This window comes from Meles meles, chromosome 10, assembly GCF_922984935.1.
Source record: "Meles meles chromosome 10, mMelMel3.1 paternal haplotype, whole genome shotgun sequence".
Lineage (NCBI taxonomy): Eukaryota > Metazoa > Chordata > Mammalia > Carnivora > Mustelidae > Meles > Meles meles.
The window spans coordinates 41,991,516-42,007,470 of NC_060075.1; the positions used below are offsets into that span (position 1 = coordinate 41,991,516).

The window sequence follows — 15,955 nt, forward strand, 5'->3', positions numbered from 1 at the left end:
TATACAACAGAGGGAAAGGGGAGAAATGAAAGGTCACACTGAGAAACCTGAGTCCAAGTAGGGTTGGGGAGCCCAAGAAGTGGGGATTTGAAACCAGAGAGGTCATCACAGTTAACCTTACTATCTACAGTATCCTTGGTTTCTCCTATGAATTCAAATCCAACTGACCTTGTATACAGATGACTTTCTATCAAGCATTCTTCTCAGTTTGTTAGCATCTCAAAAATACTATGCTATAGGCTTCACAAAATATTGTATTGATTTTTCTGTCTTCTCTGGATTCTTGAGCACTCCATGAGAAATTCAACCCTAGAATTTACAAGACAGATTATGTATTCGAGGTGGGATGAAAGAAAACATTATCTTTGATTATGTGAAATGTTTTCTAGTGCCTATCCAAATCCTTGATCTCAAAATTCTATGTACTATTTCTGGTCAGAAATGTTAATGAAACTTGTCACCGGTTGGCAAAGATTTTGTATTCTTATAAAGAAAGATGCAACTAACTGTATCTATAATATTAATATCCATGCTATTTACTCTCCATGAGCAGGTCATGAGCCAAACAGTATTTTGGTACATAAATTTCATTTTTAGAATTATCAAAAATACATATATGGCTAAATATTGGTAACAATTACTTTCCCAAAGGAAAGTAACCCCTCTTTATTGACCGTGAAATTATTTTAGCACTGAACTCAGATCTAATGTCCATTTCCCATCTGCTTTTTCAAAATTTAATAAAATAGTCAAGGCAGATGGTGTAAATGATGCAGAGTATAAAGTATTCATTTCAGGCTTCTGGGTAAGATAGCAGATTGAACAAAGCATTTACTTCTCTCCCTTGAGAAACCCCACGAAAATGACAGTAAATGATTTGGTCTACAAGGACAAAGAGAACAGAAAGAGTCATCACTACAAAACATTGGAAGCCAGAAAGCAGGCCAGAAGGTAACTGACCTAGTTGACTCAGAAAGCTGCATCCCAAGCCAGTAGGTAGGAATGTCAAGAAGCAGCACAGTTTACACTGCAGCCCCCCAAAGTCTTGGCAATCAACCACATATGGCAGCTCTAGAAAGGCAAGGGTAAAAACAAGTGTCAGTTGAAAGATTGCTGAAGAAGCAGTTAGATACTTCGACCCTTGCCCAGCTTTACACAGGTGGGCCGCTGTCTCCCCTTACTCTGGTATAAGACTAGAGGTTTTTATTCTCTGGAGATGCTAAAACCAAAGGCTTCTGGGTTGAGGGACACCAGACATAAGTGAGGAGAGGAGCCCACTAAAGTACATGCATGCTGAATGCAGAGAACCAGCCCCAGAGTGCTGGCAAGCCAGCTGACGACCAGAAGATCCTTCCCAGGGGAATCTGCACATCCCAGGGAGGAAGGCTCCAGACACGGGCAGCAGGAGTTCCCTAAGAAAGTCGGCCCATGCTACGGTGAGGACCATAGTCAACAAGCCACACGCAGGGGTCCATTTTCCAATCAGCTTTTACATTTTCAGCACTTTTAAATACAAGCCAACAAACATTCCAGGATCATCAGACATCTGAGGGAAACCTTGAATGTGAATGACAACACAAAAAGAGAAAAGGCAATTTCAAGAAAGCAAACTATTGCTCTATTTTCTAAGAAAATGTTTTTCTTAGATTCTAATTGATATCCTATTTACAAAAAGTAACTAGAATTAATATTTTCAAAAACATAAAGAGGTTTCATTCATGTAATAAGGTTATGCTAAAGCTAAAATATTCAAAGAACAAAAAAGGTCACTTGGAAGTTATGCTAGTGACAAGGGATTGAAAGATAAATTTAAGGATATCCTTCAGAAAATAGAGCAAAAGACAAAGATATGGAAAATGGGGCTGAAAAACTAGGAAGATCAGAAGACCAGAACCCAACTGACCCAATATACAAAAAAAAAAAAAAAAAAAAAAAAAAAAAGCAAAAGAAGCAAGGAAGAAATCATCAATGAAATAATTCAAGAGCATCTCTGAGAACTGACAGACATGAGTCCAGGTTGAAAATGTCCATTAGTGACTAACACTGTGAATGGAAATAGAGCCACGCCAATCCTGTCATCACAACATTTTAGAACTCTTGGAACAGAGGAGGCTGAAAGCTACCATAGGCTTTCAAAGGATCAAGGCACAGAAAAGTTTCAGACAACAACACTAGGAGGCTAGGAGCCAATGCACTGCCTCCTTCAAACTTCTGAGGGAATATGATTTTAACCTAGAATTCTATAACCATCTGTTCTGGTTATTTATTGCGGTGTAAAAAAGTACTTCAGACTTCTGTGGCTTAAACAACAACCATTTTCATTATATCTCTCAGTTTAGGGTATCAGGAATTCAGGAAAATTTTGGCTGGCCAATTCTAACTCTGCATGTGATGTTGACCATAGTTATTCGATGGTATTCACCTAGTGGCTGGATTAGAGGGTCCAAGATGGCTTCACTCGGGGCGCCTGGGTGGCTCAGTGGGTTAAAGCCTCTGCCTTCGGCTCAGGTCATGATCTCAGGGTCCTGGGATCGAGCCCCACATCGGGTTCTCTGCTCCGCAGGGAGCCTGCTTCCTTTCTTCTCTCTCTGCCTGCCTCTCTGCCTAGTTGTGATTTCTCTATGTCAAATAAATAAAATTAAAAAAAAAAAAAAAAAGATGGCTTCACTCACATAACTGGTGCCTGGGGAAAGACAGTAAGAAGACTTGGTTTAGCTGGATCTCTCTTTCTTTCCAGATAGTGCCTTTTTTTAAAAATAGACTTTAATTTTTGAGCAATTTTAGGTTTACAGAAAAATTGAGCAGAAAATACAGCATTCCTATATACTCTTTCATCTCTTCAATTTCCCTTATTATTGACATCTTGTATTAGTGTGGTACATTTGTTTTAAATGAAGAGCTAATATTTGCATATTATTCTTAACTTAAGTCCATTAGTTTACCTAAGGATTTATTCTTTATGTAGAACCTTCCATGGGTTTTGAGAAATGCATAATGGCATGTGTCCACCACCATTACATTTCCATATAGATGAGTTTCACTGAATCCCTTCCCCCCAAAAAACCCTGTGCTCCACTTGTTAATCTCTCCTCTCTCTCCCCAAATCCTTGGAAACCACTAATCTTTTATAGTTTCCATGGTTTTTCCTTTTCCAGAGTGTCATGTGGCTGGAATCATACAGAATATAGCCTTTTCATATTGGCTTCTTTCACTCAGCAATATGTATTTAAGGTTCTACCATGTCTTTTCATGATTTGATAGCTCTTTTCTTTTTACAGCTGAATAATAGTCCACTGTATGGACATACCACTGTTTGTTTACCCATTCACCCTTTGAAGGATATTTTGGCTACTTCCATTGTAGGGTTTTTTTACATGGTATCTCCAGCAGGATAGTCAGGCTTCTTATATGGTGGATCAGGGCTTCAGTAGACCATAGTTGCCAGCTATCTTAAAAACCAGGCCATAAGTGATTTAGAATCACTTCTACTATACCCTGTTTGTGAAAAAGTCACATTAACAGCCAAGATTTAAGGGTAAGGGTGTAAAAGATAATGAGGCCATCTCTAATCTACCACAACAGCCAAGGAGAGACAAACTCTGATGGTCCAGGAGGCTTATTTCCTTCTTCCTATTGATGGTTTAGCAAGAAGCTGATTCATCATGTTTGGGACTCCTCCTATTTAACAAAATCACCTATACCATAAATCTGTTATTGTTACATAGTGGCTTATAAACACCAAAACCCTCTTTCCCTAAAAATATGTAGGGTGTCCTAGATGTGTCTAGTCTAGCTATGCCCTATCTGAAACACCTTTCTATTAGGTAATGAGAGTTCAGGGACCAAGTAAGCACTGTTACTTCTCTATTTGAAGTTTTTCCCCAACAAGCCTTATTAACCATATTTATGTTTATATTAATGATATAAGCTGCATTTCTGGGCCTACCTTATACTTCAGCAAATGAAAAAATAGAAACTTTTTAGATGTACAAATGATAAAAAAAAAAAAGGTTACTTCTCCCACATCCTTCAAAAGTTACTTAAAAACATTCTCCATCAAAAAATAAAATAAAAGAGGCGCCTGGGTGGCTCGGTGGGTTAAAGCCTCTGCCTTCAGCTCAGGTCATGATCCCAGGGTCCTGGGATTGAGCCCCACATTGGGCTCTCTGCTCAGCATGGAGCCTGCTTCCTCCTCTCTCTCTCTCTCTCTGCCTGCCTCTCTGCCTACTTGTGATCTCTGTCAAATAAATTTTTTAAAAAATTTTTTAATAAAATAAAAAAATAAATAAGAATTAGGGCACCTGGGTGGCTCAGTGGGTTAAGCCTCTGCCTTCGGCTCAGGTCATGATCTCAGGGTCCTGGAATCGAGCCCTGCATCGGGCTCTCTGCTAGGCAAAGCCCTCTCTGCCTGCTGCTCTGCCTACTTATGATCTCCCTCTGTCAAATAAATAAAAATCTTTAAAAATAAATAAATAAAATAAATAAATAAATAAAAATGTCTTCTAGAAAATAGATCTGCTAAGTCAGGAAGAGGTAAAGAGAATCCCCAGGATGAAGAAGATGGGGGCTCCCAGGATATCCACAGGGTAGCAAGTCCAGAGTAATCGGGTCAAGAGATTTCCATAAGATAAAAAAATAAATAAGCTTTCTGATAGAGCATATTGAAAGGGTATCAAACAACTGTAAAAGTTTTGAGAATAAATTGATGACAAATGCTTGGGAAATTAAGCAAAGAAACAGAAGGCTGCTGTTAACTCCAGGGAAATAAAAGAATTTGGAATGGAAGAGAAAGTGTTCATAGATCAATTGTGAATAGCTAAATCATCCTCTTGATGGTGGGAAGTAAATAATGCCAAAGACTACAAAGTGGACTTGAAGGTATGTTATTTAGAGATAAGAAAGGGAATGCTCAGTGAATCAATAAGTTAAGGCTGAAATTAGTTGCTCTGGGAATGGAGAAATGGGGAAGGGAGGGTAGTATGGGATTGCTCTTTATCACTACAAGCCTTATGGACATAAAGAGTCCAACTGTCTTGGTTTGCATTCACCTTTTCAGTGAAGCTTATTCCAACCACTCTAACCCTATTTCTGCTATCTGCTTTTTTTTTTTTTTTTCCAGAGCACTTAACCACCTTCTATCATCCCCTCTTCTTTTTCATTGAGGATGCTTAGTGGTTTTTCTTTTCCTGATAGAATGTCAGCAATACGGAGCAGGGGTCTTTGTCTTCCTCATTTACCAATACGACCCAGGTGCCTACAGAAGTGCCTGGAACATAGTAGGGCTCATTAAACATCACTCAAGTAATACCAATTTGACTTTTTAAAACTATGTGCATAGGTAGATTTGATTTTTAAAAATAAAATAAATTATTCACCTCAAAACTCCACCACAAAGCAAAAATCCCATACTTAAAATATTGCTCAGACATCATGCTCTTCTATCAGAAAATATTATCATTAGTTTTTCTCAGACTTCAAAAAGACTACTTTCAGTGCATGCCAAGTGCCCAAACCTCATACATGCTTACCTTTCTGAAGCACTAAGACAGCTGGCAGGCACTCTAATACAGTAAGTGAGACTCATGTAACACAAGTAAATGGTGATTTATGTAAGGTCATGAGATATGAAGTCATTGTAATGAAGAGAAAATGCAATACATTTGCAGAGTAATCAAATACTTCCAAGTTTAATTATTATCCATTAGTCTATACCTGGTCTTATTTCAAAAAGGATTTTATAAAAGCCTATAAAAGCATAAAGAACATAACATTAAATTACATTTAAATTAAATTTAAGGCTTGGCAAAAGAAGATAGAAAATCAAAGATGGGACCAAGAGAAGCCAAGAAAATGACTTAAAGTATGTGTGCAATTATAACCTGATACTGGTCACAAATTTGTCTCTAAACTCTGTGTCCATTAGTATTAGATTCAGCTACAAGTAGCAAAGAGACTCCACATATGGGTGGTTAAAATAAGATCATATTTGAGTTTCTTTCTTTCACACGTAAAATTTCAGAGATGTGTGGTCCAGTTCTGGTCTGGGATGGCAACTCCCCTGGTCCTCAAGAGTCCAGGGTCCTTCCAGCTCACCCCTCTGCCTTCCCAATGTAGAAGTCATCCCCGCTGTCCAAGAGGACAGCTTTTTACCTATTCTGGGCAGCAAAATGGAGAAAGAAGACAAAGAAGGAGCAAAGGTCACTTGCCAATTGTTTCCTAAGAAATATTCCTAGCCACCCACCCTGGGTGGCTCAGTGAGTTAAAGCCTCTGCCTTCGGCTCAGGTCATGATCTCAGGGTCCTGGGATCGAGCCCCGCATCCATCGGGCTCTCTGCTCAGCAGGGAACGTGCTTCCTCCTCTCTATCTCTGTCTGCCTTTCTGCATACTTGTGATCTCTGTCAAATAAAATCTTAAAAAAAAAAGAAATATTCCCAGAAATTGGGAATTGTCCAGAAATGAGTGAAGTGGCTACTTGTGGCTGCGAGAGAAGCTGGGTAAAGCAGTCGTCATGTGGCATCATCATTCCCTACTAAAACTTCTGTTAAAATGGATGAAGGGAGGGATGGATCTGAAGATCAGCTGCTGCCACAGCTTTGCAGCAATCAAAAGAAGAAAGGGTATAAGGTCATGTTCAAAATCACTGAACAATGTATAGAATTGTCGAATCACTGTATTGCACACCTGAAACTAATAAACGCTGTCTATTAACTCTACTGAAATTAAAATTTTAAACTTAATAAAATTAGTTAAAAAACACGTTTTATAAAGATGACCAATTGCTCAAGAAACTTATAGCAGCTCTTGGTAAAAAGTTTAGAAAGGGGTGACTCTGCATATGGGGTTGTTTAAACAAAATCACATTTTTAGCCACCCATTAACTGAATTCTATGATGATCTAGAAACTCAACTTTGAAAAGTTCATTCTGCATCTTTGGGTTTGTTTGGTTTCTTATATTAGTAAAATAATTATTGAGGTTTATAGACATGACAAAAGCCTGAAACTTAAAAAAAAAAAAAAAATGGGGATGATTCTGGAGGTCTTCACAAAAAGAAGTAGTTTAATCTTACAACCCATTTTATAGGATTTCTTCTTATAACAACTCAGTAATGTATTGACAGTTTAGAGAAAAACATGTCTGCAGAAATTTGTTTTTTCTGAGTTCATTTGAACCACCCATTTTGAAAAATCATAACAAAATGCTGTTTTTTGAACTTCATCATGTGACTGTCCTCGTATTAATTATGCACATATATATTTGTTTCAGAATTAAAGAAAACTCTGTTTACCTTCGATTACGGAAAAGAAACCACTGCAATCACAGAGACTACCAGAATATTTCAAGAAATGGTATGTAACTTTCCACTTAAGCCTTTAGCAGTGTGCCTTTAATGATTGATTTTGCTTCATAAGTGTCACAAAAGCTGAGAGTTCGATGACCAGGACCACATAATAAAATGAGTAATCTCCTTTCTACAGAAGGGCCCTGGGATTTGAGCATCTTACACACAGCAGAGGAGAACAAGAACAAGATGCGGTCAATCCTTCCCCAGCCAGGTTCTGGAAAGGCCAAGGTGCAGGGCATTCAAAGCTCAGGAGGCAAGACTTCAGGAAGCATTAGCAGAATAAGGGCCGAGCAAAATCAAAATAATTGCAAAGGCTCTACCTCTCCCTCTGTGCAAAGTCTCCCACATTTCTACTGGGGTTGGCATTTTAAGAAAAATGGCTAAGTGACTGTGGCTGGAATCCCCAATGTTGTTAAGGAAAGGAATGCGTTTTCAGAGTGTCATGGAGACTTACAGGTCTCCATCAGCTTCCCGTGTTTCACAGGATATCAGTGTCCTCTGGGCTTGCTTCTTACCTGTGTGGTTCTCAGCCCCCACCTTGGACCCAGAGGCAGTCCATTGCCACAGGATTTCAGTGAAACTCCTGATTGAGAAACCAATGTCTGGCTCATGCGGAATGAATTGCCAAGTAATGTTTCGGGCCACGTAATGCAGACATGGCAGACACTTAGGGCGTATGTTGCCACTCCATCTCCCTAGGATGTTACTAATCAGCCTTGGCGCTCTCGTCTGCTACACCCAGATTCTGCCTCAGCAATTCACACAGCACAGCACTTCTGACAATCATCATCAACAGATTAGGCTTGGCACAGAGAGTTAGACCTATTTGCCATCCCTGTGCCATCTCTAATTAACAAGAGTGCTAAGGCATTTTCCAAGCAGTTCAAGTTTTAACTAAATATATGACCTGCAAAGAATTTATGTCTTATAATAAATGTTCAACACAGAATAAATGTTCTACTATTCTAAGAACAATATAAGTTTTCTTACTAATAAAATAATAGCTGCTATTTATTGCTCTCTTACCAAGTGCTAAAAATACTTTATGTGTAATATTTCAGCTGATTTTTTTTCAATAAACTGTAAGGAAAGTATTACTATATTTCTTCAGTTCTAAGATACCACTGATGATAATAGCTCTGGGAAGTGTTGAGGGAGGAAAAAGCAAGGAAGAATTACAACATACACATTGATTGCAGCACTCAACCTCCTATCAAATGTGTTAAAATGTATTTCTCAGAATTGAGGGATTATCAGGATATCCACACTGTTACAGCTGAGAAAACAGAGACATACAGAGACCAAGAACCTTGCCTGTGATCACAGACAGAAAGTTGCAGGGCTGGAATTTGTAGCCAGCTTGTCTTACTACAATCAGACACCAGCAAAGGTACTCCAGTCACTGGTCTGGGATCTGCGGTGATCTACAGAAACAGACTGGCCTCACCTCTCTGCAGATGAACGTATCAGACAATGTGGTGAGAAGTTCAAATTGCACCTGGCTACAGATCATCACAGATATAAAGTGAACTATAGCCCTTGTACTTTCTCTTTTCCTTTAGCGAGATAATCCAACAGCCCCAGTGCTATGAAAAGCTCTCTGTCAACGTAGACTGTAAAAAACAAAGAACAAAAATGCCTGAGTTGAATATCATGCAACTCTAGAAAATGAAGGTTCAGAGTCTATATATGTATTTATTTAGAAAGACAAAACACTGCCAAAAAAAAAATCAGGATATAAAGTTAGATGGTATAGCTTAATTTCTAAAATATTCTATATGTCTTAAAATAAAAGGAGAAACTAGACGTATATAAGATCTATAGAAAATAGACCAGAATCATGATGTTTGCTAAATTATGGATGATAATATGGAAGACTTCTTTTTTTTTAATTTTCTGTTTTCTGAAGATTTTATTTTGACATAGAAATAACCTTTTAAAAAAATAACCTAGAAAGAAACAGTGTAGCAATAGCAAAGGGCTTGCCCAAGATCCCATAGCTGAGGGTGTTGGGTGAGAGTGAGAAGAAGAAAGAGGATTCTGCTGGAAACACAGGCTCGAATTTACTTTCTCCCTGTGCCTAGGACACCAGCATTTCCCTCCCGCCCAAGACCCAGACATGTCAACTCAACATTACTTTCCACCCACAACGCATACAGAGATCTTTTGTAAAATCAAAAAAAAACAAAGGAAGATACTGCAAAAAGTACAAAGTACAATTTGTAGTAGACGTTTCTCCCTTTTGCAGTATGCCGCGTTGACAGCATTCCTTTAACATTCAGATCATGGAGATAAAAATGGGAAAGGAGATGGGAGGGAAGCCTAATCATGAAAAAAACATGCATGTCAGAACAGGATCAAAAACCTGTGCCGTCTGTCAGACATACTTCTAATGAGTAGGTGCAGGAGAATGGGGGGGGAATGAGATCCTTCCTCCTTTTTAAATTTGCAATTCTTAGAAATAATTAGAATGTATACCTCGTCTAGTATAACTTCTTCGAAGATGCTTCCTGACTCGTTTTCTAAGGCTGTAATTCTAAGAAGGTTTTTATTGCTATTGTCGCTGTCATTTTAGTTTCTCATAATTACTCATTACTTAACATTCTGGTTTTATTTGCAGCCCTTCTTCCTATTTGCTGTTGCTTTTCCTCACTGTGGCTTTTCTCTCGATATTATGCAGCGTGTACCCTGCCAAGTTATTTCAATTACTCCCTAAGGTGTTTATTGGATATAGGAAGAGTCAACCTTCTCTGCCCTGCATATTTATGGCTACACTGACGTTTCAGAACCAGGGAAAGAGGGGCGGGTGGAGAGAGACAGGAAGGAGAAAGAGAAGAAAGAGTTGAATAGAATATTAAAGACTTTCTTAAAAATTGTACAGTAAGAATTAAAGAAACAGCTCTTATTTTCCTCTTGGTGTTTATACACAAGACCTGGAAAACGTCTGTAGATCCCTCTACTGTGAACAGCTGCTCTAGTGATTGCCAGGGATGATAAAACGTTGGTTTGTTTGTTTTTAAGATTGATTTATTTAACAGAGAGAGAGATCACAATTAGGCAGAAAGGCAGGCAGAGAGAGAGGGGGAAGCAGGCTCCCTGCTGAGCAGAGAGCACCATGTGGGGCTCAATCGCAAGACCCTGAGACCATGACCTGAGCTGAAGGCAGAGGCTTAACCCACTGAGCCACCCAGGTGCCCCTGATAAAGCGTTTCAAAATGTAAAGTGTCAAAGTCGTCTTTAATTTGGGTACCAATTCTCCAGCACCGGGGTTAGGCACAGCAAGCTTCCTGCTAACAGTGGCTCCTATAGCTTCCAGCTTTCCCCAAGGTTCCCCAGTGGAGGGACTCACGCAGTGAAGCAGAAAAGGGTCAGAAACCCTCGTAGTTGGCTGGCTCCACACACAAAGTCACCTCACGACTCAGATGCAAAGCAAGGCCCAGAGAACAGACCACAGAGGTTTCCCCTTCTTGTTACTTCATAAAATCGTCTCCTTGCCGTGTAAACCAGTAGACTAGTTTTGAATGTAGGCGCTGGAATGGGTGTGTGACTAGGACAAATGTTTTAATTTCTCGGGCCTGTCTCTGCATCTATAAAACGGAGGTCATGTTTCGATGAACACAACTGCCAGCGGTGACCCGGGCTATCATCCTGGGTTGCCTAGACGACAAGCTAGCTCCAGTGGGCCGCCTACTCCCTATTTTGCTGGAGGAAAGGCTGCACCCAAAGTCAGTCTGATTATGGGGTTCCAGGAACAAACCCTGCCTTGTAAGTTTGCCCCTTCTCCAATAAAGCCAATTTTTAAACTACATCACATGACGTTGTGGAATTCATCACAAACCCCAGATGGGGCCTGCTTTGCACAGTAGGGATGATAACAGGCCATACCTGAACTTTACAGGGCTATTATAAAGTGGAATGGGAAAATGCAGTGTTCCCTCTGTCCATCATCGTTGCTAACGCCACCTACCACCTGTCCTGTTATTTCCGCAGCAATTTTAAAAATCAGTCACTTTTTCAGTGTAAAGGGTTTCTTTAAAAAACTAAGTAGATTTGAAAACAAAAATACATTTAAAATGAACATGTCCGTAATGGGAAGGCCTGTTACTCCCAGAGTACAAGGACAGAAAGAGGGATCACCTAGGGTTGGGTCTCCAGGCCCCTTGAGACAGCAGTGGGCAGGGAGGTAATGGGACTGGGTGAGGGGCAGCTGGCTGGACCTGGAGAATCTGACAGAAAAAGAGAGCTCCCTGTGGAAGGAAAAGCTGGGCCAAGAATAGGAGTGGGAAAGATGAAGCCTGGTAAATCGCAGGTCTGAGATGACCGAGGGGAGCTGGGGCCAGAGCCAGAGGAGAAATGGGTGGACCGCAAGGGAGCCCTGGGGAATGGGAGCTGGGTGAGGCCTGGGTGGCTGGTGAGGACTTCCCTAGCAAGGCTGGAGGAAAGCAGGGCGAGGGCATGATGGGGGTGGAGGGGAGTGAGAGCTGAGGGTAGGGCAGCTGAGGAGACCTGAGGATGGCCGGGGCAAGGGATGGAAGCTGTGGGTAGGAGAGGCTGCAGACCAAGCCTTGACTGGCTGCACTGGGAGCTCTAGAACATGCTACAAGGAAGAGAAGCAGATGAGGGGAGTCTGGTGAGGCAATCATGGACCCCAAAACCACCTCCCGTACCCATGCTACATGTCCCACTTTGGAGGGTCTTGGCAGTGGGCCTCAGGGCCTCATGCTCAGTGAAGGCTCAATGAATGCTATTTATTCAGCCCTCATGTCCCTGCCTGACGTCCCTGCCCCCTCGTTCACACGTCCAGCAGAGCCAACCTCCTGCCTCATCACACTAGCCCTTTGTGGTGGCCTCTGCTCTCACCCTTTACTTGGCTTGTAGCTGACTTTCTTGCTTCAAGTCTGACTCCCCAGTGTGACAGTGAGCACGAGCCCCAGGGGACCCACATTTGTACTCCTGGCATTGAGGTCAGTCTCTGCTGTGCGTAGTAGGGACTTGCCAACCCGACACACACTTTCTTTTAAGCCCAAATACCTTTCAGGAGTTATGTTCGGCCTTTGAAGAGAGGAAAAGCACACACAGTAATCCTTTGCCAACCTGAATATCTCCACGGTGGGCAAAAACCACCATTGGCAGGATTACACTTCATTTTTAAAATAAAGGGTAGAAGAAAAACAAATGTTAAAGGGGTATTCAATATGTATTTTTAAGTAAATAAAAATTCACGAGTCACCCACTTCTAAAATAAACAAGACTCATCTGCTTTAAAAGTCAAGCAGATCATGGTCTGCCGAGGAGGCCACTCTGACCGACCGGTTAGTGGCCTCCAAGGGACACTTCACTAGCGTGGGATGTCCTTTTCACTGGCAGCCTTCCTCTTTCTGTTTTTGCAGGTGTAGCAAAACCTTAGTGTAAACACCCCTTTTGAGTTGTTTTGTTTTCAGAAATTCAGAAGTGCTCACAGGAATTTTTTTCTCCAGGCCCAATCTCCTATATGGTGTGGGGCCACCCCTTTCTGCACACCCGGGTGCTCGCTCACTCACCAGGAGTAGAGCAGGGGAGTAGCCGGCAGTGTATGGATAAGAAACATGGAGGATTCTAACACATGGCCAAAGTGCATGTGTTCCAGCCTCACCTCCCCGACCCTGCCTCAATCCCTTGGCTGCAAGCCAGATGTGAGTTGGAACCCCCACTTCTCCCATGGTCCCCCACTCCAAGAACTTCTTGCCGGTCCCCTTCTTTTAGCTTGCATTAAACCATCTGGAGAATGGGAGAGACTCTAGCAGACTGGAGAACTAGAGACAAGGGACAACATTCTGGGCAGCATATGGAATTTATACTCAGGCCATCTCCATGATCGAGGGCTGGGAAGGCTAAGTGGGAGGTGGGGGTGGGTGGCACGAAGAGGTGAATGGAGAGATTTTTCAGCAGATCGAGGAAGGAGGTCCTGGAGCAGAAGCAGAGGGAGGGGAGAGGAGGGAAGAGGAGAGCAGGGAACTGCATGTCCATGATGGCTGTGAGTTCAGCCCTGGGCTCTCCCTTGACGGCTGTTCAACTGTTGCTTCTCCACATCACTGCTCTGAGATGGACCCAGCCAGATTACCAGCAAAAGAAATCACCTTATTTGTGTACCGCAGGACAGTACAACTCATTTCTTTTGCTCTCCAGTGAAAAGCTAGGGGAGAAACCAGCCCTGTATTCATCTCCATGCCTTCGTTGTCTCTACTAATATTTCTGAGCACCGGTTGCCCTAATGGACACAGAAGATAAAAAGACTACACATTAATGCATGCAGGACAAACCTTCAAGCCCTGATCTCTCCCTGGTTGGCTCCAGAGCTTCAGGGAATCGCACCCCATTCTGGGCCTCAGTTTCCTTAGGTGTCAAACAAAGGGCTTCAACCAGATAATCTCAATGTTCATCCAGCTCTATGACTCTGAAATTCTAAATCAGACCTCCATCTTCAGGCCCACTCCATGTTTAAGTGTTCCATTTTGAATTGGATTTGTTGCTGATCTTTCAAACTCAAGAGCTTTTACATAAAAGTCCAATTTTTATTTCTCTCCAAGAATCAGCAGCCCTGGCAACACAGCCACACTCCTGCCTGATGAGAGTCTGTTGGAGCGGAGGGGTGGCCTCCCCCTCCGGTGGACTACAGGTTTAGCTACACGGCCCCTGTGGCTGTTTGTGCCTTCCGCCCTCCTCCCCCAAGTCTAAGGGGCCAGGAGCTGCTCAAGGAAAAGTAGAACTAAGACTTGGACACACAACAAATCAGAAGGTGCCAAAGTGGGGAAGAGCTCCTGCTATGTGACCAGGCCCTGGCTGAGAAGCAGGAGGAGAGAAGATGTCTCTGGGAGATGTTCTATCAAGGCTGGACATAGGGGAGCCATCCATCCTGCTGCTGGATGTAGCAGAAAGGCGTGTGCTTCCTCAACAAGCAGAACTGTGGAAGGAGCGTGCCCGGGGCACAGAAACACCTCACATGAGTCAGGCCTTCCTCCGAGCCAGAAAGAACACACTGATGTCCTCTCAGGTCCTTGGCAGCTAATCATGTATTCCAGCCGGGAATACGATCCAGGACCATTGGCCAGCGCGCGAGTCTCCAGAACCATCCGTTAGCACGATGGGTGGATGCTTTTGGAGAGTTGTGTGAGGTTGCTAGTGCTATTATTAATTTTATAGGTTTTAGCTATTAAGTCCTGCCTGCCGACTTAGTTCAGGCAGTTTTAACAAAAAAAAACCCACAGACTGAGTGGCTTATAAACAATGGAAATGCATTTCTGACGATGTCAGAGACTGGAAGTCCGAGAGGATAACGCCAGCAGACCTGGGTCCTGGGTGGGCTCCCCCTCGTGGCTTGTGAACTGTGGACTTCCGGTCGTCTCCACTTGTGACGTGGCAAAAAGGAAGCACACCAGCTCTCCACCTCTTCTGAAAGGGCACCAGTTCTACTCATGAGAACTCTCTCCTTTGGACCTGATTTCCTCTCAAAGGCCCCACTTCCAAAGACCTTCACAATGGGGGTAGATTTCAAAATGAATTTTGGAGGCACACAAGTATTTAGTTCATTAAAGGTACCTTCTCTCACCCAGACACCATGCTTGTATTTACATATTCTATCCCCATTTAATCCACAAACCACCCTGTTCTACAGGTGAGGACACTGGGGCTTGGATAGACTTAATAAGTTAGGTGATTAATGGTCCATCATCTTGTCAACAGTAGAGCTCAAGCCTGGGTCTGAATTATCCCAGCCCTGTCAGAGCATGTCTGTCCCTGCTCCCAGCCACACCGTGCTGTCCCCCTTTCAGAGTCTGGCCTCTAAAGCCAGCATCTTTACTACATTTCTACTATCTTCACCTCACTGTCTAGAACAACCAACACCTGGAGAGGTAGGCGATCACAATTAGATGCCCTGACCCAGCATTCTGTGCCTGTGTCCCCTCTTTATCACAAGTGGTCCTCTTTGAGAGGATAGGCAAGGAAAAAGGTAAAAGAAGGATGAAGAAACAAACTATAAATGAGTATTAATCAAGACTTTGCTGAATTCGGTGATACACACAAGAACTTATTTTCATCGCCACTACATCCCGTCTCGTGATCTCTGTTCTCCAACAAAATTTATACCTGTCTATTATACCTGTAACTGGCTAACTGAGCATCTGCTTTTGTGTTCTTGACAAAAATGCATAACATGAATTTAATCAGGAGGCAACATAAGACAAACTTAAATTCGAAGGGCACACTATAAAATAATTGGTTAGTACCCTTCAAAAGTGTCAAGGTCAAAAAACACCGAGGAATTAGTCCAAATTAAAGAAGACTAAACTGACATGAGACTGAATGTAGTATGTGATCCTGAGTTGGTCTGACCCAGAAAGTGTTGGGTCTGAGTTGGGCCGACCCACCAGTGGGACAATCTGAATAGGTGTATAGAGGAGACAGTTGGGCTGGTGCCAGTGTGAAGTTCCTGATTTTGATCACAGTACTGTGATTGTGAGAGATGCTCCCACCTAGAAAATCTGGGTAAAGAGAAGGTGAAAATCCTTTGTTCTGTTTTTGCATTTTTTTAAAGATTTTATTTATTTATTTGACAGAGATCACAAGTAGGCA

The 15,955-nt window shown here is 42.1% G+C and overlaps 1 protein-coding gene across 2 annotated transcripts in view; it reads left to right on the top strand.

Annotated features, from left to right (window-relative positions):
• Positions 1–15,955, top strand: part of AOAH (acyloxyacyl hydrolase) — a 166,102-nt gene that overhangs the window by 108,028 nt on the left and 42,119 nt on the right. For both annotated transcript variants that reach the window (XM_046021072.1, XM_046021071.1), the window contains exon 14: positions 7,267–7,349. In XM_046021072.1, the coding sequence (XP_045877028.1) occupies positions 7,267–7,349 (83 nt within the window). The remainder of the gene's footprint in view (positions 1–7,266; positions 7,350–15,955) is intronic.